General features: G+C 39.3%; 1 protein-coding gene across 3 annotated transcripts in view; it reads left to right on the forward strand.

Moving 5' to 3' along the window:
- The window catches only part of SOBP (sine oculis binding protein homolog), a 167833-nt gene that overhangs the window by 25062 nt on the left and 121800 nt on the right, over positions 1 to 20971 (forward strand). For all 3 annotated transcript variants that reach the window (XM_078369894.1, XM_078369895.1, XM_035296444.3), the window contains exon 4: positions 17464 to 17615. In XM_078369894.1, the coding sequence (XP_078226020.1) occupies positions 17464 to 17615 (152 nt within the window). The remainder of the gene's footprint in view (positions 1 to 17463; positions 17616 to 20971) is intronic.

The raw sequence follows: 20971 nt of genomic DNA on the forward strand, positions 1-20971 counted from the left end.
GTGAAACCCCATCTCTACTAAAAATACAAAAAATTAGCTAGGCATGGTGGCACGTGCCTGTAATCCCAGCTACTCAGGAGGCTGAGACAGGAGAATTGCCTGAACCCAGGAGGTGGAGGTTGCAGTGAGCCGAGAAGGCGCCATTGCACTCCAGCCTGGGTAACAAGAGTGAAACTCTGTCTCAAAAAAAAAACAAAGATATCCACAGAACACCCCACAGTAAATATTATACTTAATAGTGAAGTATTCAAAGCTTTCCTCTTGATATCAAGAATGAGATTAAGATAATCATTATTGGCTGGGTGTGGTGGCTCATGCCTGTAATCCTAGCACTTTGGGAGGCTGAGGTGGGCAGATCACTTGAGGACAGGACAGGAGTTTGAGACCAGCCCAGCCTTCATGGCAAAACACAGTCTGTACTAAAAATACAAAAATTAATAGCATGTGGTGCACACTTGTAATCCCAACTTCTCAGGAGGATGAGGTGGGAGAATTGCTGGAACCCGGGAGGTGGAGGTTGCAGTGAGTGGAGGTTGTGGTGAGCTGGGATTGCACCATTGCACTCCAGCCTGGATGACAGAGCGAGACTGTCTCAAAAAAGAGAGAGAAAGAAAAGAAAGACTAGTTTCACCATTTCTATTCAATTTTGTACTTTGTACTGGAAAACAAAATTAAGAGACAATTATTTAATAAGGAAATAAAAAGAAATAAGAAACTCAAGATTTGAAAGATAGAAATGCTATTTTGTATAGCCTTCCCTACAGTCAATCTGTAGGTTAACTATTATAATTCACAACTCAATTTATCAAAGTCTCTAAACAGTCAATATCTGCAAATCAATTATATCTCTTTATTCTAGCCATAAAAATTTCAAAACTGAATGTTAAAAAATACAATTTAAAATAGTATCAGACCCATCAAATACCCAGGAAAATAATCTCACAAAATATTTGTAAGATTGTTACACAGAGAATCATAAACATTGCTGAGACAAGTTAAAGAAGACTTAAATTAATAGAGGGACATACCATGTTTATAGATTGAAGACTAAATATTGTAAAGAGGAAGACTTCTCGTAAATTGATCTATATATTTAAATCTAATTCTGATAAAAATCCAGCATAACATTTTGTGGAAATCAAAAAGTTATTTTAAAAATTTATATGGAGATGCAAAGGAGCAAGAATAGTCCAGACAATCTTGAAGAAAAAAAATATTGGAAGACTTATACTCTTAGATATCAAGATTTATTGTAAGGACAGAATGATTATGACAGTAGGCAAGGATGCAAGGATATATGTATAAACAATTACAACAGAGCCCAAAAACAAATCTAAATTGATACTTGACTCATGATAAATATATTAGTCAGCTCAGGCTGACATAAAATACCATAGACTGGGTAGCTTAGACAACCAAAATTTATTTTCTCACAGTTCTGGAGACTGGAAGTCAAGATCAAAGTGCCAGAAAGGTCAATGTGTGGTGAAGGGTCTCCTTGGATTGTAGATCGCTGCCTTTTTACTCTGTCTTCATGTGGTGAAGGGAGAGAAAGAAAGCAGGCTTTCTGGTGTTTCTTCTCATAAGGGTACTAATCCCACTGGACGAGGGCCCTATCCTCATTATCTCATTTAACACTAATTATCTTCCAAAGGTCTCATCTCCAATTGCTTTCATATTGAGCGTTAGAGCTTCAGCATATGAATTTGGGAGACACACAAACATTCTGTCTACAACAACAAAGATGACATGAGAGAGCAGTGGAGAAAGGATGGTCTTTTCAATAAATGTGTTAATGGAAAAAAAATGTATGTTGATTCTCCATAGCATTCATAAAAAATTCTAGATGGATTGTTGATCTAAATGTGACAGGTAAAACAATAGAGCTTCTAGAGAATGCCTAGGGGAATATATTTATTATCTTGAATAGATCAATATTTCTTAAACTATATACGTAAAGCACTAACCATAATGGAAAAAGTTAACTACGTATAATAAAATTAAGAATGTTTGTTGATTTAAAAAAATCTTTCAGGTTACTTGGTGGATACAGTGTGTGTTGCTCCAGTGATGGATACACTGAAGGCCTTGACTTCACCACAGTGCAATATATCAATGTCGTTAAATTATATCTCATGAATTAATGCAAATAAAAAAAATCTTTCAAAAGAATGAAAAAGCAAATCACTGAGTACCAGATGATGTTTACAATGCATTTCCCTATAAAAGACTCATATTGACATATATAGAGAACCTCTGTAAATAAAAAATAAAACAGCTCAATAGAAAAATGGGCAAAAATTGTAAACAGGCCCTTCATCAAAGAAAATATCCAAGTTATCAATAAACATGAAAAGTTTTTCAATCTCATTACTCATTAGGGACATCAGATTTAAAATCATAGTGAAAGACCAGTAAACACATGAGAATGGCTAAAATGAAGAAGACTGACAGTACCAAGTTTGAGGAGGATATGGAGCAACTGGGACTCTCATGTGTAGCTGGTGAGGGTGTAAATACATATAACCACTATTGAAAGATGATTGGCAATATCTATTAATGCTGAATGTACACATATGCAAAAATTTACACAATTAAGCATTCTTGAAAATGTATAAGACAATAATTCTATCTTAGGTATGTACACAACACAGATGTGTATATATGTGAGCCAAACACACATAAAATAATCTTTATAGCAGCATTTATTCATAATACCTAAAAACTGGGAACAACCCAAACGTTCACCAGCAACTATTAACATATACTTGGGATTCCTTAGATGGGCTTAGGTGGGTAAGTGGAGGTCCTGAACTTGACTGTAAAATTGTGTATATATTATATGTGCACAATTTAGGAAAGGCTGGTGTTTTTTTCTCAAAAAGATCTTTGTCTCAAAAAATATTAAGAATTCCTGCCTGCATACAAGACCTAGATTTCCATAGTTTTTAAGAAGATTTTAAACTCCTCCTAATTTAAGCAACTAAGACCTAGAATGTAATTTAACTTTTTAAATCCTTTATTTAGTCTTTTGATCATTTTCTCAAATCAAGAGAATATTTAAAATCTCATCATTCCTTATAATTAAGGAATTATCACCAAGTGAAATGCAAATGTATCATGGTGAAGCCTAAAAATTAAGTTATAGGCATAAGGCATAAATATACCTCACTGTGGTCTACTTGAGAGCTGCATCTGATATGGTATAAAGTGTAGAGAAATTAGGGGACACTGCGTGAGTGACAAAAGTAGAATATATCTCTATACCAGTTGTTCTTATCAGGGGGTGACTTGGCCCCCAGGGGACATTTGGTAATATTGGGAGACATTTTTGGTTGTCACAGCTGGGATAAGGGCTACTACTGGCATCTACGGGGTAGAGGCCAGGTATGCTGCTAAATGTCCTATAATGCACAGGACAGCCCAAACAGATTATCCAGCTGAAAATGTCAACAATGTTGTGCTTGAGAAACCAGGCTCCACAGTGATGACAGGTCTGTGTTTGGGACACCTCTTGTGCCCCTCTTCAAATCCTCTTGGCCCCACATGATACTTCCATGATTGCTGTAGCACTTTGACCAGCTTGGGCATATGCATTCTGGGCATATGCCTTGTACCTGTGGCATACGTGTCTAGCTTACTGCTCTGGGACTTCTCTGATAGCAGCATGAGCATCCATGTGGATCCTTTTGGCAGTCACTCACACATGCACAAACCAGCAGTGAAGGGATTAATGTACTATATCAACAGGGCATGAGAGTTGAATAGTTTTCCTTCTTTTGTCCCCTGGGTATATAGTTATGAAATGTTTTCATAAACTCCAAAGAATTACCTCTGCAGTTGAACACCAGTCTCCCTTAGCAGTGGCCAACTCAATAACACATCCTTCTTTTGGCTCTGTGTGCTCCCTAGGTTCATTGTCCTTGTCCCTCAACCCTGCTTCCTGGCATCACATGCCCAATAAAGCACCTACATGCAAGTCTTTGACTCAGATTCTGTTTTCTGGAAAACTCAGGATGAAATACCATGTGTCTGGAAGTCTGCAGTAAAAGACCAGAAGTTAATGGAAGACAATATAAAAAAGTTAGAATTTTATGAACATTTGTCTTTTTCCCTTTAAAGTCCAGCATGAATATATAATGAAAGAGTAAAAAGAGGGCACCAGATTCTCGATGGTACAATAACGGAGCACTCAGAAAGGGCCATTTCTAAAATTGTCCTGTCAGCCAAAGAATTTTTCTAAGCCTCTTATGATAGGGGTAAGGAAAAACAGTGGTGGCCACACAGAAGGAGAAGAAGCAAAGAAAATCAGGGGTTTAAGTTAAAGGGGAAAGAAAAAAGAATATCCTTCACTTCGACTCCTTTAAATGGATCATGTTATTCTGAGAGGTTTAGAATACTAGAATTTCACTTAGAAGAAACCAAGAAGATTATCTAATTGAAGTCCTCTTTTACAGAAGAGGAAATGAGGTCTGGAGAGGGCAAATGACATTCTCAAGGTCACTCAATTGCCTTATGGCAGAACCAGGTTCAGAACTAACTTCTGAAATGGGGACACCATCTAATCATGGATTCTAAATCACATACTTCTGTGGTTCCAGAGGCAGCCCACAACTTCTCTTGATATTATCTAAACTTTCTGGAGTTACGGCCTAGCTAGGATAATACTTTCAGGATACCCTGTCCCAGGGTCACCAAGGAGCTTAGATGCTAACAGGAAATAAGAGGAAATGTCAGCTGTGCCTTTCCTTTCTTGTTAGAGGGTGGCTGTGTTTCTGGCATTTCTTGTTATTCTAGGGGCATTCCCAGTGCTGACTTCTCAAAGTTCCTGTTAAATAGAGAAGACTTAGTTGATTAACTTGACCAAGGAGAGTAGTAATAATGATCCCATTCTGTTCTGTGGCTTTTCACTGGTATTTCCCTCTATAGCAACTTTGTCTTCAAAGGCAGTGCCCTTGGCTACCTCCCTCCATTCCCCCACTGGGTATTCAACATCCAAGGCAGACCTAGTGAAGGTGCTTGTCTTCTCCTCGTGCTTAGGCCCCAGGTCAGACATTTTATTCTAGTGAGCAAGACAGATATGCTCCCATCTTACCTGGCTCACAGTCTGGTGAGAGAGACAGACATTAAAAAAATAAATAAATAAAAACAACTCGCCGAACGCAGTAATCCCAACACTTTGGGAGGTCGAGGCAGGTGGATCATGATGTCAGGAGTTTGAGACCAGACTGGCCAACACAGTGAAACCCTGTCTCTACTAAAAATGCAAAAATTAGCCAGGCGTGGTGCTGGGTGCCTGTAATCCCAGCTACTCTGTAGGCTGAGGCAGGAGAATCGCTTGAACCTGGGAGGTGGAGGTTTCAGTGATCCGAGATCGCACCACCGTACTCCAGCCTGGGTGACAGAGTGAGACTCCATCTCAAAAAAGAAAAAAAAATAATCAAGTCTGAGAATTACCAAATCCAGAGTGCTATGGGATCTGACCAGGTTTGGGGCCAGGGACAGTCTCCCTAGGATGAGGTTTAAGATAAGGTACAAAGGACTGAATTCATCAGTAGGACTAAACTGGTAAAGGATTTTAGGGTTGTGAAGGAGGAAGCAGTACATGTAAAGGATGAGTGGAGGGAAGGCCCCAGGGAAGTGAAAGAAGCCAGAATCCAGAAAGCAGACAGGCTGAGAGGCTGGCCTGGTCTTGGGAGCTGTGGAGACCATGCCAGGAATGCCACTTTCTTCTTCAGGAAAATGGAGACCATTGAAGGGTTTTGAACAGGTGAGAGCAGTGCTCTTATCTGTGTTTCAGAAGAAGATTCTAGTTGCAGAATGGAGAGAGGGAACTATATGAGAGTGAGTTAGGAGGCTACTTGTAGTATGGGCAAGAGGTATTGGTGACTTTACTGGGATTGAGAGCAACAAACTCCATGAAAACAAGGCACCCAGAACAGTGCCTCACATATAAGTAGACTTGATAAATATTCATGAAATGAATATATGAATGAATGACTGGGCATACTATAAAAAAATTTTTTTTGAGGCAAGGCTTCATTCTGTCACCCAGGCTGGAGTCAAGTGATGCCATTATGGCTCGCCACAGCCTCGAACTCCCTGAGTTCAGGTGATCCTCTCACCTCTGCCTCCTGAGTATCTGGGATTACAGGCATGCACCATCATGCCCAGCTAAGTTTTATATTTTTTGTAGAGATAGTGTTTCGCCATGTTACCTAGGCTGGTCTCAAACTCCTGGGCTCAAGCAGTCCACATGCCTTGGCCTCACAAAAGGCTGGGATTACAAGCATGAGCCACTACGCCCAGCTATATAAAAATATTTAGGAAGACCTGGTGATTAATCAGCATGTGGGAGGTGAGAGGGAGGGAAAAGCCAGGAAAGATGCTAGGTCTCTGCCATCAGGTAACTGGGTAGATGATAGAGCCAGAAACTGAGGTGGGAAACACAGTTAAGGGCACTGTTAATGGAGAGGGATGTGTACAAAGCTTTGAACTTGACGTACTAAGATGTCTGGGAGGCAGTTGGACATAGCAGCTCATGAAAGATAACTGTGTTGATTTGGGAATCATCATATTATAGATAGTAACTGGAGTCACAAAAATACATAGACAGTGCCACTGAAGAGGAAGGCGTAGAGAGAAGAGAGTGCTCTGAAGAATTTCTTGTTGGTGTTGCCCTCTACTTTTCCCATAGTGGGACTATTTTGGCATGCTGTGTCTCATTACATTCCAGAGTAGGGATTGACATGGGACTGCTTCAGAGAGTTCCTCAACCAATAATTGCTCTAAGAAATGTAAATATTTCAAGGTGAGAAGAGTGAAGTAAATTATCTTATTGAAAAGTTCTAGCAGGTTCATCTTGGTTCTTTTAACACATTTAGTTGAATGCAGGTTTGCATACTCCTCAACCTACTGAACTTGACTTTCTGGGTGTGACTGCAGTTCAGGGCATTGAGGGAAGAAAAGGGGCTGAGGAGGAGAACAAGCAGTGCCCTCTGAGTGCTTTGTCCTTCCCAGGTGTCCGTTTGACACACAGTCTGTAGCCTGTCAGTTTGCCTCCCCTAGGAGGTGGCTCTGAGTGGCCTGCTGCTTGGCAGGACTGGCTGGAGTGCCAAGAAGGGACTTGGCTTGCTTTTCTGTTGTGATGGGCTGCTCGTGTTCCCCTCCAGTGAAGATGCCTACACCCCACTTCTACAGTCACCAAGAACATCTGGCTCCTATGACCCCCTCATGGTGATGGAGCCCTGGGAGCAGGCCAAGCTTGTCCTTGGTCATTTTCTCCTGCATGATGGCAATTTACACTAGGGGCAGCCACAGGAAGCTCCTTGAGGCCTTGTTAGTGTCCATGCATGTCTTGTTAGTCAGTGCATTTCCAGCCCCTTGTATTGTGCCTGGCATGAAGCTGAGTAAATACATGCATTTTTTTATCTACCTCTGGGGAGATTTGTCAACCACTGTGGGACCCGTTAAGTGTAATTATTGAGACAGTCAGATCTCAGAAGGGGAAATGAGCCCTACAGGTAAAAAGCAGGCGACGGAAATGCTTTTCTTGCTCTGAGGTCCTGTATAAAGCAGCTTGACCTTTTAGTCTTTATATGCTGCCACTTGTATTCCTGTGAAGATGGCCCCCCTCTAGGCAGGGCAAGGCCTCACTCAGAATTGGTTTTCTATGAGTGGTGGATTTGCTGGAGCACACTTTTTGACTTGACTCCCTTGTCCCTTGTCACATTCATTTGTGAACTAGATGTTGAGTAGACTTCAGCCATCTAGGAGAGAGAAATCTAGTGGATAGCAAATCCATGATTGCAGCATAATTGTCCCAGGACATCTTAGATTGCTCCGAGGGTCAGATCGAGGGCCCAGGGATGGGGGATATGATTTTACTTGAGCATGCTGTCTATGACAGCCATCCAGTGAACATGAACCATTTAGTCTGTATTACTCTTTCTTTGTCTTGTTGATTTCTGCCAGTTTCTCTGTAGGGCTTTATAGGAAAAGGATTGCCTTCTCTGTATTTGATGCAAGTAACAGACACCATGGGACCTTGTGGACCATGGGTGTCTTTAGTCAGTCTGAACATGCATATTGAGGACTAGTAGTTGTTGGTCAGCTTGCCCAGCACTGACCACATGGCTGCAGGCTTTGTCTTTCTGCATAGTGCAGGCAAAGGAGGCTCCTGGCAATCGAGAATATAATTCTGGGCAAAAGAGAAGAAACCTTCCTGATAATTAATGACCCACATGGAAATGCTCATGCCTCAGTGCTGATGTAGGGCAGTGGAGCAGCACGTTCCAGAAGGCTTCCTCAGAAGTCCAGTCTTGGGAATTCTCTGTGAAAAGACATGTCCACTGTTAAATTTGTGAGATTTGGAAGGCAGACTCTATTTCCTTTTAACAGATTCTTAATTATGCATTGGTGGAACCAAAATATCCTGCTGTAAAACTGTTGTTTAACTTTGTTTAGCCTACTGTTTTCCATTCATATTTAATCATGGAAGTATTTCTTAAAAATCACATCCATGTAAGTACCCCATGGGCTTATGTTCTGTGGAACGTGCTTTGGGAAGTGTTGCATGCAAGATGCTGGGTTTTCTTACTCTAAAGTTCTACCTTTTCCTTTCCTATTCCAGTTTCTTAGGGTGAGTACATAGAAAAGACAGACTCTACAGTGAACACTGAGAAGCAGAGGTGAGGTTGTCAAACTTAACAAGAAGAAGCTCCTTCACTGGCAAGTCAGTGAAATTATGAGGAAATACTCAAATTAATGTCAGGGAGCTGGAGGTACATGGACTTAGTAGTGTCATGTTAAAGAATCCAAGTTCAGCATGGTATTCAAGAGAGAGTTACTATTTTGTGACTTTATGAGTCCCTCCTTTTGCTCTTCTTCTTTGTTGGAGTATGGGAAAATAAATTAGCAAGGGAGATTGGCTGTAAAGCAACTTCATTTTGTTTGAATTTGACTCCAGAGTTAATTTCCCCAAGAATGCTGTGGACTTTTACCTGCTCAGCTTTGACTAGAAGCACAGGAAGATGAACAGTCAGAAATTTCAGTTATTTCTGGGTTGGTAACATTCCTACATTTTGATAATTGATTTCATCTCATTCTTAAATCTGTTCTTTTCATTCCCACTGTACACCCTATAGGTTCAGGACTTCATCCCTTTTCCTCTGTCCATTTATTCATCTGTCCATTCCTCTGTCCATTTATTTTATTTCTCTGTCCATTTATTCATCAGCCATTCATTCATCTGTCCATTTATTCATTTATGAAGCATGGGCACTGCTCTGTGCTAGGCACTGAAGACACAAGGGAGAATGAGACACAGAGAATGCTCTTGCTTTGCTTACTGAGGCTGCTAGATGTGGAACTGGATTCTAGTCTTCAAATTCTGATCTGTTCTATTGAAGTAACATTTCTTAACACATCTCTGATCCTGTCATGGTTTTTTTTTTTTTTTTTTTTGAGATGAAGTTTCACTCTTGTCACCCAAGCTGGAATGCAGTGGTGCCATCTTGGCTTACTGCAAACTCTGCCTCCCAGGTTCAAACAATCCTCCTGCCTTACCCTCCTGAATAACTGGGATTACAGGCACCTGCCACCATGCCTGGCTAATTTTTTTTTTTTTTTAGTAGAGACAAGGTTTTACTAAAACCTGGTTTGAAACTAGTTGGCCAGACTGGTCTCGAACTCCTGACCTCAAGTGATCCCACTTTAGCCTCCCAAAGTGCTGGGATTACAGGTGTGAGCCACCACTCCCGGCCTGTCATGTTCTATTGAGAAACATTTGGGAGCTTCTTATTACCTGTGGAATAAAGACAAGCCTTCTCCCTCCTCTGATGGCAAAATGACATCCATGAGACTCCTTGTTCAGGCCCCTTCAGCCCCTGTCTAATCTACTTTTCCCTTCATACAAACTTGGTCAACTGGATGACTGCAGGATTCCTGCGCACTTGGAGCCTGTGTCACTCTCTGGCTCCTGCAGTTCCTCTGTCCTTCCTCTACTCTTGAACTCCCCCACTTTCCAAATCCTTCAGCTCAAATACTGTGCTCTCTGGAATGGCTCTCACACTGTCTGAACCTCTCTTACTGCTTTCTGCCTGTCATAGATGAGTCACACACCTCAAGTCTATCCAGCTCACATGTAAACATGTAATTCTTTCTGGAATCACATTCTTTATACTTACATCTATATCTATGTCTATCTTCATAGTATGGATGTAAATAATTTAAAATTGGGTGGAATGTTCCATTAGAAAATTGAAAACATTTTGAAGTATGCCATTTTTCTGTAATTTTGTATAACATGTGCTCATTCCTTTTACTTATTGGAACCAATTTTTAATTTATGTATAGAAGATTTAGATTTTATTTTGGGGTTAAGTACTATTCTTTTCAGAGAGAAGTAGACTATTTAAATTCTTGAAATAACTTCAAATCTATTTTCAAAAGAAAATTAGGGATAATTTAGGTGCTATATAGATTCGTGTAGTACTATGAACCTCTGTCATTTAATTGCATTATCCTTTTAATGAGAGCTGAGTTTCAATAAAATTTTACTATTTTAGACACCACTATTTGGGAATTCTTGATAGTTCAGTTGCCAAGGTGGCAGACATTTTTAGTTGTTGCTCTGATACTTTTTAAATGAGCAAACTTCTCAGGCACTTAGGAAGATCCACCCATGTGTGGATAGTTAATGTAATAATTACAAAGAATTCCCATCTATTAATTACAGAATATCTGGCAGTGCAGTGATATATTTGGCAACATCTTGTCAACTATTAATTCAAGTTAAGTACTTTTTTCAAAGAATAGCTGTAAGTGAGGCTTTTATTAATTCTAATGGCTTTACTCTGAAATAATCTAAGCTAGTGAAATTTAACCAATTACTGGGTTGTTCTTTGTATTCAAGAATGGTGGTTCTACAGATGTCATCCATGGGAGGCAATGCGATTGAAGAGACTGGTGCCTGGTCACCAGGCCTCTCCAGACTGCATGCAGCAGACACCTACCCTTTTCTTGTGGTTCTAATTGCCACTAGTTCTAAGGAAGGCTCATTTACATATAGAATATGCATATTTAATCTTATTTGATCCTCACGGTAGCTATGGTTAGGGTGGGCACTATCAGTTCTTGATCAACTTACTCTTGTCACACACAACTAGAAGGGGCAATATTAGTACCTTCACCAAGGTCCTCTGTCTCCATCTCTCTGTGCTTTACCACACTGTCTTTCAAATAGTAGCAACTTAGATTTGCAAAGCAATGTACATCTACTACCTCATTTGCTTAAAAAATAGTCACCCTCAGGCCAGGCGCGGTGGCTCAAGCCTGTAATCCCAGCACTTTGGGAGGCCGAGGTGGGTGGATCACGAGGTCAGCAGATCGAGACCATCCTGGTCAACATGGTGAAACCCTGTCTCTACTAAAAATACAAAAATAATTAGCTGGGCATGGTGGCGCGTGCCTGTAATCCCAGCTACTCAGGAGGCTGAGACAGGAGAATTGCCTGAACCCAGGAGGCGGAGGTTGCGGTGAGCCGAGATCGCGCCATTGCATTCTAGCCTGGGTAACAAGAGTGAAACTCCGTCTCAAAAAAAAAATAGTCACCCCCTTGAGATTGTCATAAGTGGATCTGCCTGTTGCTTTTCTTTTCTGGCAATCCTTAGCTATATGCCACTGTCTACTGTGTTTCATATTCATACTTAAAAGTCACTCTGAACACATTTGACATGTTCTACAGGGTCATCACCCTGTCCACACTGCCTTCCTTTGGCTGCCCTCAGGTTGCTCTAGCTCTTTCCAAGGCTAGACATTAGTTCAGTAATATGTCCCAACTCTCCCATCTTTGCCTCTCTACCTTTCTTATTGGAACCCTATCCTCAGCCCTTCTTCCCATTCCTTGTAAAAACATATTCTTCAGAAAGAATCATTCATTTCAAAGCCTAAATCATTATTTACAAGTATATATTGAGCCTCCTTGCTTTCAGGGAATTTGTGTTTGAATAGTTTATAAGAAACATTTAGCCAAAGAAATGACCTTCTAGTGGTAGAATTTAATCTTAGTGAGCAGCTGAAGGATAATTTTTTGAAGCTAGGATATTCCTTCTGCCACCCTTGAAATTACAGAGGTAGGGGGTCTCCCATTTCACCCACAAGGAAAACCAGTCTTATCCATGTCCTGCTATGATCCCTGCTCCTTAGAAAAGAGAAGGCTGGCAAGAGTATTGCTTGCCTGTGGGTAGAATAACTGCTTCTTGAGATCCACATATTATTGGTTCTATCTTATCATTTAATGTTTAAGTAGCACTTACTGGTGCAAGTTATATAGAATGTTTGCAGCAAATCCATGTCTCATAGTCATAAAGAAGTAAAGGCTTGCACTGTGGGTCTTTAACTTATTTTTAAAAAATCAATCAACAAATATTGATTGAGTAACACATTGGCTGTCTCTTCAAAGACATTTTGACCTTTTTGATTTCATTTTCTTTGTCTATTATTGTGTCACCGGGCAGTGTGCTGTGTTAAGTAGCAAAATCTGTGACAGCTTTTAGTCCTTTTTGTAGAGAGGAGTCTGTGAGGATGGTTTATAATCTTACCGCTTAGGAAAGCCGTGGTCTCTAAGGTATAGTGGTCAAGAGCTTGGGCTCTGGAATCAGATGGCCTGGTCCTCAGTCAGGCTCTGATATACTCATTGCATGATTAGCAGCAAATTACTTACCATATAAACTCACTTTCCTCATTTGCACAATGGAGATTAATTTTAGTAGCTGCCTGGTTGTTGGTGGTTGTGAAAAAGATTAAATAACATTGAAATGAGCCATGCACTGTGCAGGCACCTACTAAGTACTGCCAACTCTGATGATGTTCTTTGTGGCTTAGTGATACCAGTTTTCTCTGGATCTCCTTGTATGTTCACTCCTAGAACACGGGGAATTGTACAGAAGCTCCTGGTGGACTCTGAAGAAGTTTTAACTTAGATTGCTTTAAAGTCTTTGGAATTGAATTATTTCAAAAAGGAATTTCTCTCTTCGAAGAAGTGATAAAGAAAGCAAACTTTAGCTCTAGTTTCTTGCCAACTTTCCAGGCCGTGTCTTTATTCTGTTCTTAAGTATAGCTGCTGCCGGCCAGGTACATGGCTCACACCTGTAATCCTAGCAATTTGAGAGGCTGAGGTGGGCGGATCACAAGGTCAGGAGATCGAGATCATCCTGGCCAATATGGTGAAACTCCTGTCTCTACTAAAAATACAAAAATTAGCTGGGCATGGTGGCTTGCCTCTGTAGTCTCAGCTACTCAGGAGGCTGAGGCAGGAGAATTTGCTTGAACCCAGGAGGCAGAGGTTGCAGTGAGCCAAGATCGTGCCATTGTACTCCAGCCTAACAACAGAGTCTCCTCAGACTGCCTTGCACCTTGTCTCAAATATAATCCAGATCTTTCATTGATTATCTGGATATGTGCATTCTAGGAACTGTTGGAGGAGATAGATGTTCCAGAAAATACTTTCAGAATTTCCCCTCAGACTTGGACTCCCATGAAAGTTACAAAGGGGTGGTAGATCTACAGTTTAATTGCCCAGAGTCCATTAATGTCCTACTGATTTTCTTTGGGTGCTGGTCAGGTAAGTTAGTATGCATGTTTATAGCCAATTCAAATGCCCCAAGGAGATCACTGACCAATGGCCATCTTTATTTTTAAAAGTAACCAGATAATGCAGTTTCTCAAACACCTTCAGCAGGGCATTTCAGAAATGCTTGGTTTCACACTTCCCTGTACTGTAATAAATAAATACAATTTTAATTTCATCTTGGAGTAATTAATCTGAACTTCTTTTGGGATGTAAGGTAGAAAAATGTTCAATAGCTCTTTGAACGTTATATTGGAAAGAATATGCCTTAAACATTCTGCTTAATTAAATTCTAAAGAGGTGATATAAAATTTTCATGATTAATTGAAATATGCATATTTTGACTGATACATATTTATATTACATTATCATATGAAAATTTTATTATGTTATACAAACTGTTCTCTTTGGAAATGTGATTTAATACTGTAAACATTTTGCATTTGTAGTTGCATTGTTTATTATAAAAATGCACAGCCTAATGGCTGTAAGATAATGTAATGTAAAAATCTGTTATGTGAATCTTCTCTGAGGTAATCTCAAGTCTCTAATGGCACAGACTGTTAGCTAAAATATAAGATAGGTAATTAGGTTTTCCCTAGCTTGAAGAAATATTTTTCAAAATAGAAAAAAATTTTATAGCAGATCAAGTGAGAAAAGTTAAAGTGCTGAAGCCTTCTATTTTGCCAGTGTAAAGCATACACTTCATTTCCAGGTTTCAGGTAGAAAGAGATGCAGGTGTTGAAGTGGCCTGATCGCTTTGGCTTTAACCGCTTAAGAAGCATTCACTTTTCTAGGGGTGCAGTCATAAGATATGGGGATACCATCTCATGTCTGGTGGCAGAATTTTGAACTATATTTTGGCTGACAGTATTAATTTAGATAATCGGAGTTCTTTTTTAGTTTCTAAAATGTATTACTAATATAAATGACTTTTATAAATCTAGAATGCCTGGGATAGCTGAAAACTTTTTTGAATAATCCAATTATCAGACTGTTCTTTGGATCATTAGCTGCTGGTAAAAGTTTAATACCAGAAAAGGAGAAATCTGATAGGAGTTTTCCAAAGCATATACCTTTGTGAAACAAAATTTTACAAAAACTGCTGGGAATATTGACTTATTTAACAAGGCAAATACTATCATTTTCAGAGTTTTCCAACTGCCAGATATAAAAGTGCACAATTTCTTTTGTCTCATGTCATATTGTTGCTTTGTAGTAAGAATGATTTATAAGAAATAACCTTTTTTACAATTCTACCTTTTTGTTCATTTGTTAGGTCCATTGTAAGAAAGTATTCTTGCCTCTCTTTAAAAAATGACAGGTGGGTCTGTCTGGTGATGATGGATTGAAGTTTGAGAAAGACCCCAGAGCTACCCTTTGGCCCCAAGCATGATTCCTCCAGGCCTGGCCCAAGCCTCACGCTGAGCCCTGGCCCTGTGAATAGCCTTGCACTCTACTCTTTCTCATCTCAGTGTTGGTCCATTATAGTTAAAGATCTAGGTCTTAAACAATTTTATACTTTGTTTTACAAGTCAGATTATTTAAAGGAAGAAACAATGACAGGGACCTAGTGCATGTTCTAAAATGGCTCCTTGGGACGTGGGGATCTCCTCATTAAACCGTGAGGCCAGATGATTTCCCGCATAAATGTTTTTCCTTACAGATTTCACCAGGATCAAGCTTACTGCCAGTGGATCATTTATGAGAATTCTGCTGTATCATCTTCTTTTTCAGGAATTTAAGATTTTAAAACATCTTATCATTGGGAAAAATAGAAACTATTAGTTGCTATCTAGTTTAGTAAAGACAGGTGATTATTTTAAAATGTATGCTGTTTCTAATCTAAGAAAACTCCTTCATATGCTAAGGTAAATTATACAGCTTTGCTAATTTTTTCATACCATTGTATAATGTTAATATGTAGAGAGATACCATATTAGAGATCATGTAAAATATAAATAAAAGCTTGCTTTTATTTATTTATTTTATTTTTAAATTTTTTGTTAATGATATTCCTGAAATTTCAAAAAGTTTGCTTTGAATAGAACAAATTATTAAATACAGTAATTGTTTGACATTTGAATGTATACTATGTCATTTAAAGAAAGTTATGTGATCAAAAATGTTTGACATCAAAGGTCATTTTTTATACTATCTCATTTGATAATTAACAATAGATCACAATATATAATTTGTGAAATACAAAAAGGGCATTAAAATGGCAATATTTATTCCACCAAAGTAAATAAAATGCTGAACATAGTTTGGAATGGTGATACTCAGGGGGAAAAAGGCTGTATCACTGCACTACAAATTAGTTTGCTTCTAATTTTGCAGGCTGATGACCACACTGCCTCAAACTAAATCTTTTCCCTGGAAATGAAATGATTGCATGACAGACTCTATGAACCATGAATATGTCAACAACTCATGGACCAGGCTTTGCTTAGCAATTAATCTCTGGGGGATTTTATCTAGAAATCAGACAATACTATACTAGTGCTTGTTGGGGATTTTGTGATTATCATTCATGTCTGGAGCATGAGTCTGGGTTAATACAAAAAAAAAATTCCATAAAGGAAGAAGAGATGTGGCAATCAGTCACACACGTGCAGGCGCGCGTGCGCGCGCACACACACACACACACACACACACACACACACACATTGCTGTCAATTGGGAGGACAGAGAAAACTCAAGATGTAGCAAAAGCCACTAACAGGCAACAAGGAAATATTACTTGGGTGTCTACTTAAAGTTTCCTTTTGTCCACACCCCCACCCACCCCTCAAAGAGGCCAGTGTTTCCCAGACCCAAATATCACCATCATAATTTTTGTCATAACCTCTGACCACCTACACTATGATTTACTAAATATATTTTACTAATTGACTCACTTTAAAATCCTTTCTTTGTTTAAGCAGTAGTGTTTGTGATATTATGGGCTCATTATGCTAGTTAAATTTGTTTTCTTCTCATGCAAAGGAAAATAAATACAACAATTTAAATAGTAGAAATATTTGCAAACCACCTAAATTCATTCTGGGCCACCGCATGACATGACATGAGGAGCTGGGAGGACCACCAATCTGGCTGAGAAAGATCTGGCATTCCCATTACCATCCCTCCATCCAGCATCCATGAACCACATGACATGGAGGAGAAATTCAACCAGGCCTGCATCTCCCTTAGGACACCAGCCTGGATGTTGCATTATCAGAGTCTTTTCATCAAGCCAGTCTTGTCCCTTTCCGTTGCCAGAATCTGGCCATGAACATCTTTCCTTTTTTGACTAAACGCATTGCTTGAGAATTATTAAATTGCAAGAGTAAACAATAGCACATATCATTTAACAGTAATAGAGAACATGCCATGGTTGAGCCTGGTGTCTGGTCAAGGTTCACATGAGGGTGTTCCATTTGTAAGTTGGCACCCTACAAATTGTCCCACCCAGTGCAGATCCTGTAAGGTTTCACAGGACCTTTGAATAAATGAGTTATTTTACAAGCTTCATTAGTACTGGGACTGGTTTAACTAGGCAGATGAAGCTTTTGTTTTTGTTATTTTTTAAAATCAGGCTAAGAAGCCCTAGGAGCCCTCATGGCTCTACAGTCGTGCTCTGGTTTTTAAGTAAATATCTTTTGGAAACTTAGGGGCCTAAATAAATAAATAAATAGAGAGAAAGAGAGGGAGAGGGAGAAAGAAAAAGCACTTCTCCAAGGTCCAGAAACTAAAATCAGACCCGGGTACTCTGTCAGGTTCAGGGTGTGTCTAAATTTGAAGGGATGTTTGCTTCTGATATGAACATTTTTCTTATACTTTTATTATAGAAGATGATGTGTCAAATGTACAAATAATGTGTGCCTGGTGCCAGAAAGTGGGAATCAAGCGCTATTCCCTGAGTATGGGAAGTGAGGTGAAAAGCTTCTGCAGCGAGAAGTGCTTTGCGGCCTGCCGACGAGCCTACTTCAAGAGAAATAAGGTAAGAGCATCGGAGAGAGAGGCAGTCCCCGCAGGCCTCACCAGCCCACACACGCATGTGCCTCGTAGCTTCTAGCGGAGAACACTGTGCACCTTTTATTTTTATATTTTTTTTCTTTCTGTTTTGTCCATTCCCCTTCTGTGTCATGCTTAACCTTTTGGAATAAGGAATCCCCTTCTAACGTGTTTCTCTTGGCTTGGTGTTTGCATTCTGAGAGAGTGAATGAATCTGATGAGGACACTGTGATCACAGCTGGTAACCTCATGGCCAGTATCTTTCCAGCAGTAGAGTGCAGACTGCACTCAGAGTTCATGAAAGATAAGTGGTAGATATTTCTTATAAAAGCCAAGTAATCAGCCACAGAAGCATGGCCAGAAAGTTTTAGCCTACTCAGTTTAATTCTGGTACCCAGTGGAAATATTACTATTGCTCTTTTCAAAATCTGACTCACGAGTTCTTGTTAAGAAAAATGTCAAGTCTCTTTTGACATCTGATGTTAAAGCTGATTGATATTGAAAAAAGATGAAATCATGAATCCATGAAACAACATTGCTCACATAGCCAAGCATCTGTGAGAAGCATGGTGGGTAAACACAGGAACAGCCATAGTTAGAATTTTGTTTTGTTTTGTTTTTTAAAAAGACAACACAGGTCTGAAAATGTCCTTTTTGAATAGTGTTAGCCACCATGGATGGGAAATGGAATGCATGATGTTTTTACAGTCACACACACATGTACACAACTATTTTCTGAATCCTTAAAGAACTGCTATAGCCTTTGCCACCAACTACTGAGGTCACTTGCTAGTCCTCAATTATTTCCCATTGATATGTAAAGCTTCCTTAATTCATAAAATCTTTACTAAAATTGTCCACATTTTGTTGTGTTTCCATTTCTATAATATGAGATCCAAATCTGTTCTTTCTTGAAGCAAACAGTTATTATTTTTCTAAAAGTGTGGTATTTGCAATCCTGAAATGCTAATTATGGGCTCACTGCATTGCAGGAAGCACTGTTGCAGCAAATTATCTCCTGCAAATTTGGGTCACATTCATTCTGCCAAAAAACGTAATGCTGAAAGAATTAGGCTGCAGAATTCAGCAGGGTGGAATTTTGGTAGCAATCTCTAAGAGTTAGGCTCATAATCTTCACTGGAACAGAGAGGCAAGTAAGGAAATTGTTTGGAATTTTTTTGGGACGGTCAGCAGTCAAGTTCACTTTCCCCTGGGAGGAGCCAGTGAATCTGGGGAGGAGGGTGGGAAGAATGACACAAAGGAAACAGGTTTTGTTTTAATATAGGGGGATTAAAATGATCTCCAATACCCTGGGGCTCCCATTTTAAATGCTAAGCACTGGAGTAACAACCCCAGGAGTGGGCCCAGTGCTTTCTTCTTCAAAGCCCTACTTACCACAACAAAATACTTTGCATTCCATCCCAGAAGATGGCTATAGAACAGGGCTTTTTGTCTTTCTCTAATTCTGAAGGGCTATGGGTCTGAATCTTGATGGGCTGCCTGTAGGGAATAAATTCAAGCAAGATGGATTTGTCACAATCCTGGTGATACATGTTATATTTTGCAAACTGTACTTTATAATGAGCCTTTAAAGAAAGGCACCTGATTTCATTTGGAAGAACACTCCAGAAACCATATCTATATCTATATTGTTTACATCATTATAAAGTTTAAGGTCCAACTGAATTTAAACTTCCACAGTGTACATTTTTGAAAAATGGATAACTGGGAGCCAGTTTAGGAATTAGCATTTGAAATATGTACAGCAGGTAAAGTCAGCAATGGGAGGAGGACAATCACATTTTACTTTCTACCAGAAGTTATTGGGGAAGACTTTGAACAACTTGCAAAACCTGGAAGTTGCAGTGGTTTGATGTTTAGCCAGTGACTTTGCCAGCTAATACCAGTTGTCCATTAGTGTACAAACAATTTCTGCCTTCTCTGCAGTCTTCATCCTTCCTTATGTATCCCAAAGCTCTGACATGCTATGCCTTCTTGTGTATGTGTGTGTGTGTATGTGTGTGTTTCAAATAGAGAAATAAACTAGTCATATCACCTGCTGGCTTCTTTTTTTTTTTTTAATTTTAAAGAGTGTTGTCTCTGTTACAATATTATATTGTATTACAATAAACATGTACAGCTGCTGCATTTCTGTTAACTGATAGGATTTTGTGGTCATTTCATTTAGGGCTTGGGTTTCCTAATGGATTGTATTAGATACCAGTCTCCATCCTGCCATTTCTAAGAACTGTTTGTAATAAGCCCCTGGGTGTTCCCTACTGAAGACAATAGCAAATGGCTACTCTCTTCTTGTATCGTTTAACAAAGTCCTTAGTCCTCGTTAGTAAAATTGTGGATTTTCTTAATCTTAGAAAAAGGGCAAAATTCTTCCCATTCCTGCATAATAGAGTTTTCTGGCTAAATTCTACCTTTTTTAAGTGTTGAGAAGTGGATAGAAAACAGTGAATAATGTGTGTGTGCAGAACAGAATTTTGCCTTAGGTATAGTGTAGACTTAAAAAAACATAAAATTAACTGTGCTGTAAATTATGCTTTATAATGACAGCTCGTTTGTTGCTGGATAGCATGCTGGGATCTAAAAATGGTCTCTAAGTTGAACCCAAATTGCATGCATAACTTTACAAAGAAAAATCCTAGTAGAAAAGGTAGCTAATTAGGAGCAGTATTCAGCTGACCTCTGTTTTGTGTCTAAGCAACACCTGCATTTGTGAATGTAAATTGGACAGCTGTGCCTATGGTCCCCATGCATTTCTCTTCATAAACGCTTGGGTGTAGTCAGGAATTGATTTGCTGCTAAAAACAAGGACAAAAATAACGCGACTCTCAAAATGATGGCCCACTCAAAATGGGCTCTTTAAATTTTGTTTGCCTCTCCATCCTTCATTTCTCTTTGGGTTTTTCTGTTTCATGGGGTGGGTTGAAAGTGTCACATACATCTCTCACAAACTGTCACTATGCATTAAGGTGGAATGGATTGAAGCCAGGTTAACCTTTATAGCATGTAGGTTATATTTTTAACTGATAAATTTTTATTTGAAGAGTTGTCTGGATTGCTACGAATATTGGGCTTTCTTCAAAATACTTCTAAGCACTGCCTGGAGAGGCCCGTGAATCACAGCTGTATTCACTTAAGGACTCTAACTACTAGTTTACACATTTCAGAATGTTGGCTCTAAGAAGTGGATAGTGTTAATTCATAATGTATTTTGTAGAATCCTTATCCCCAAAGGCTTATTTGCTGGCTTAAGTTTTTGAAACAATGGATAAAAAAAATACTTGTGCAGTCTGTGGGCATTGTATGGACAATGGGATGTCAATCTCA

This window comes from Callithrix jacchus, chromosome 4, assembly GCF_049354715.1.
Source record: "Callithrix jacchus isolate 240 chromosome 4, calJac240_pri, whole genome shotgun sequence".
NCBI classification, from domain to species: domain Eukaryota; kingdom Metazoa; phylum Chordata; class Mammalia; order Primates; family Cebidae; genus Callithrix; species Callithrix jacchus.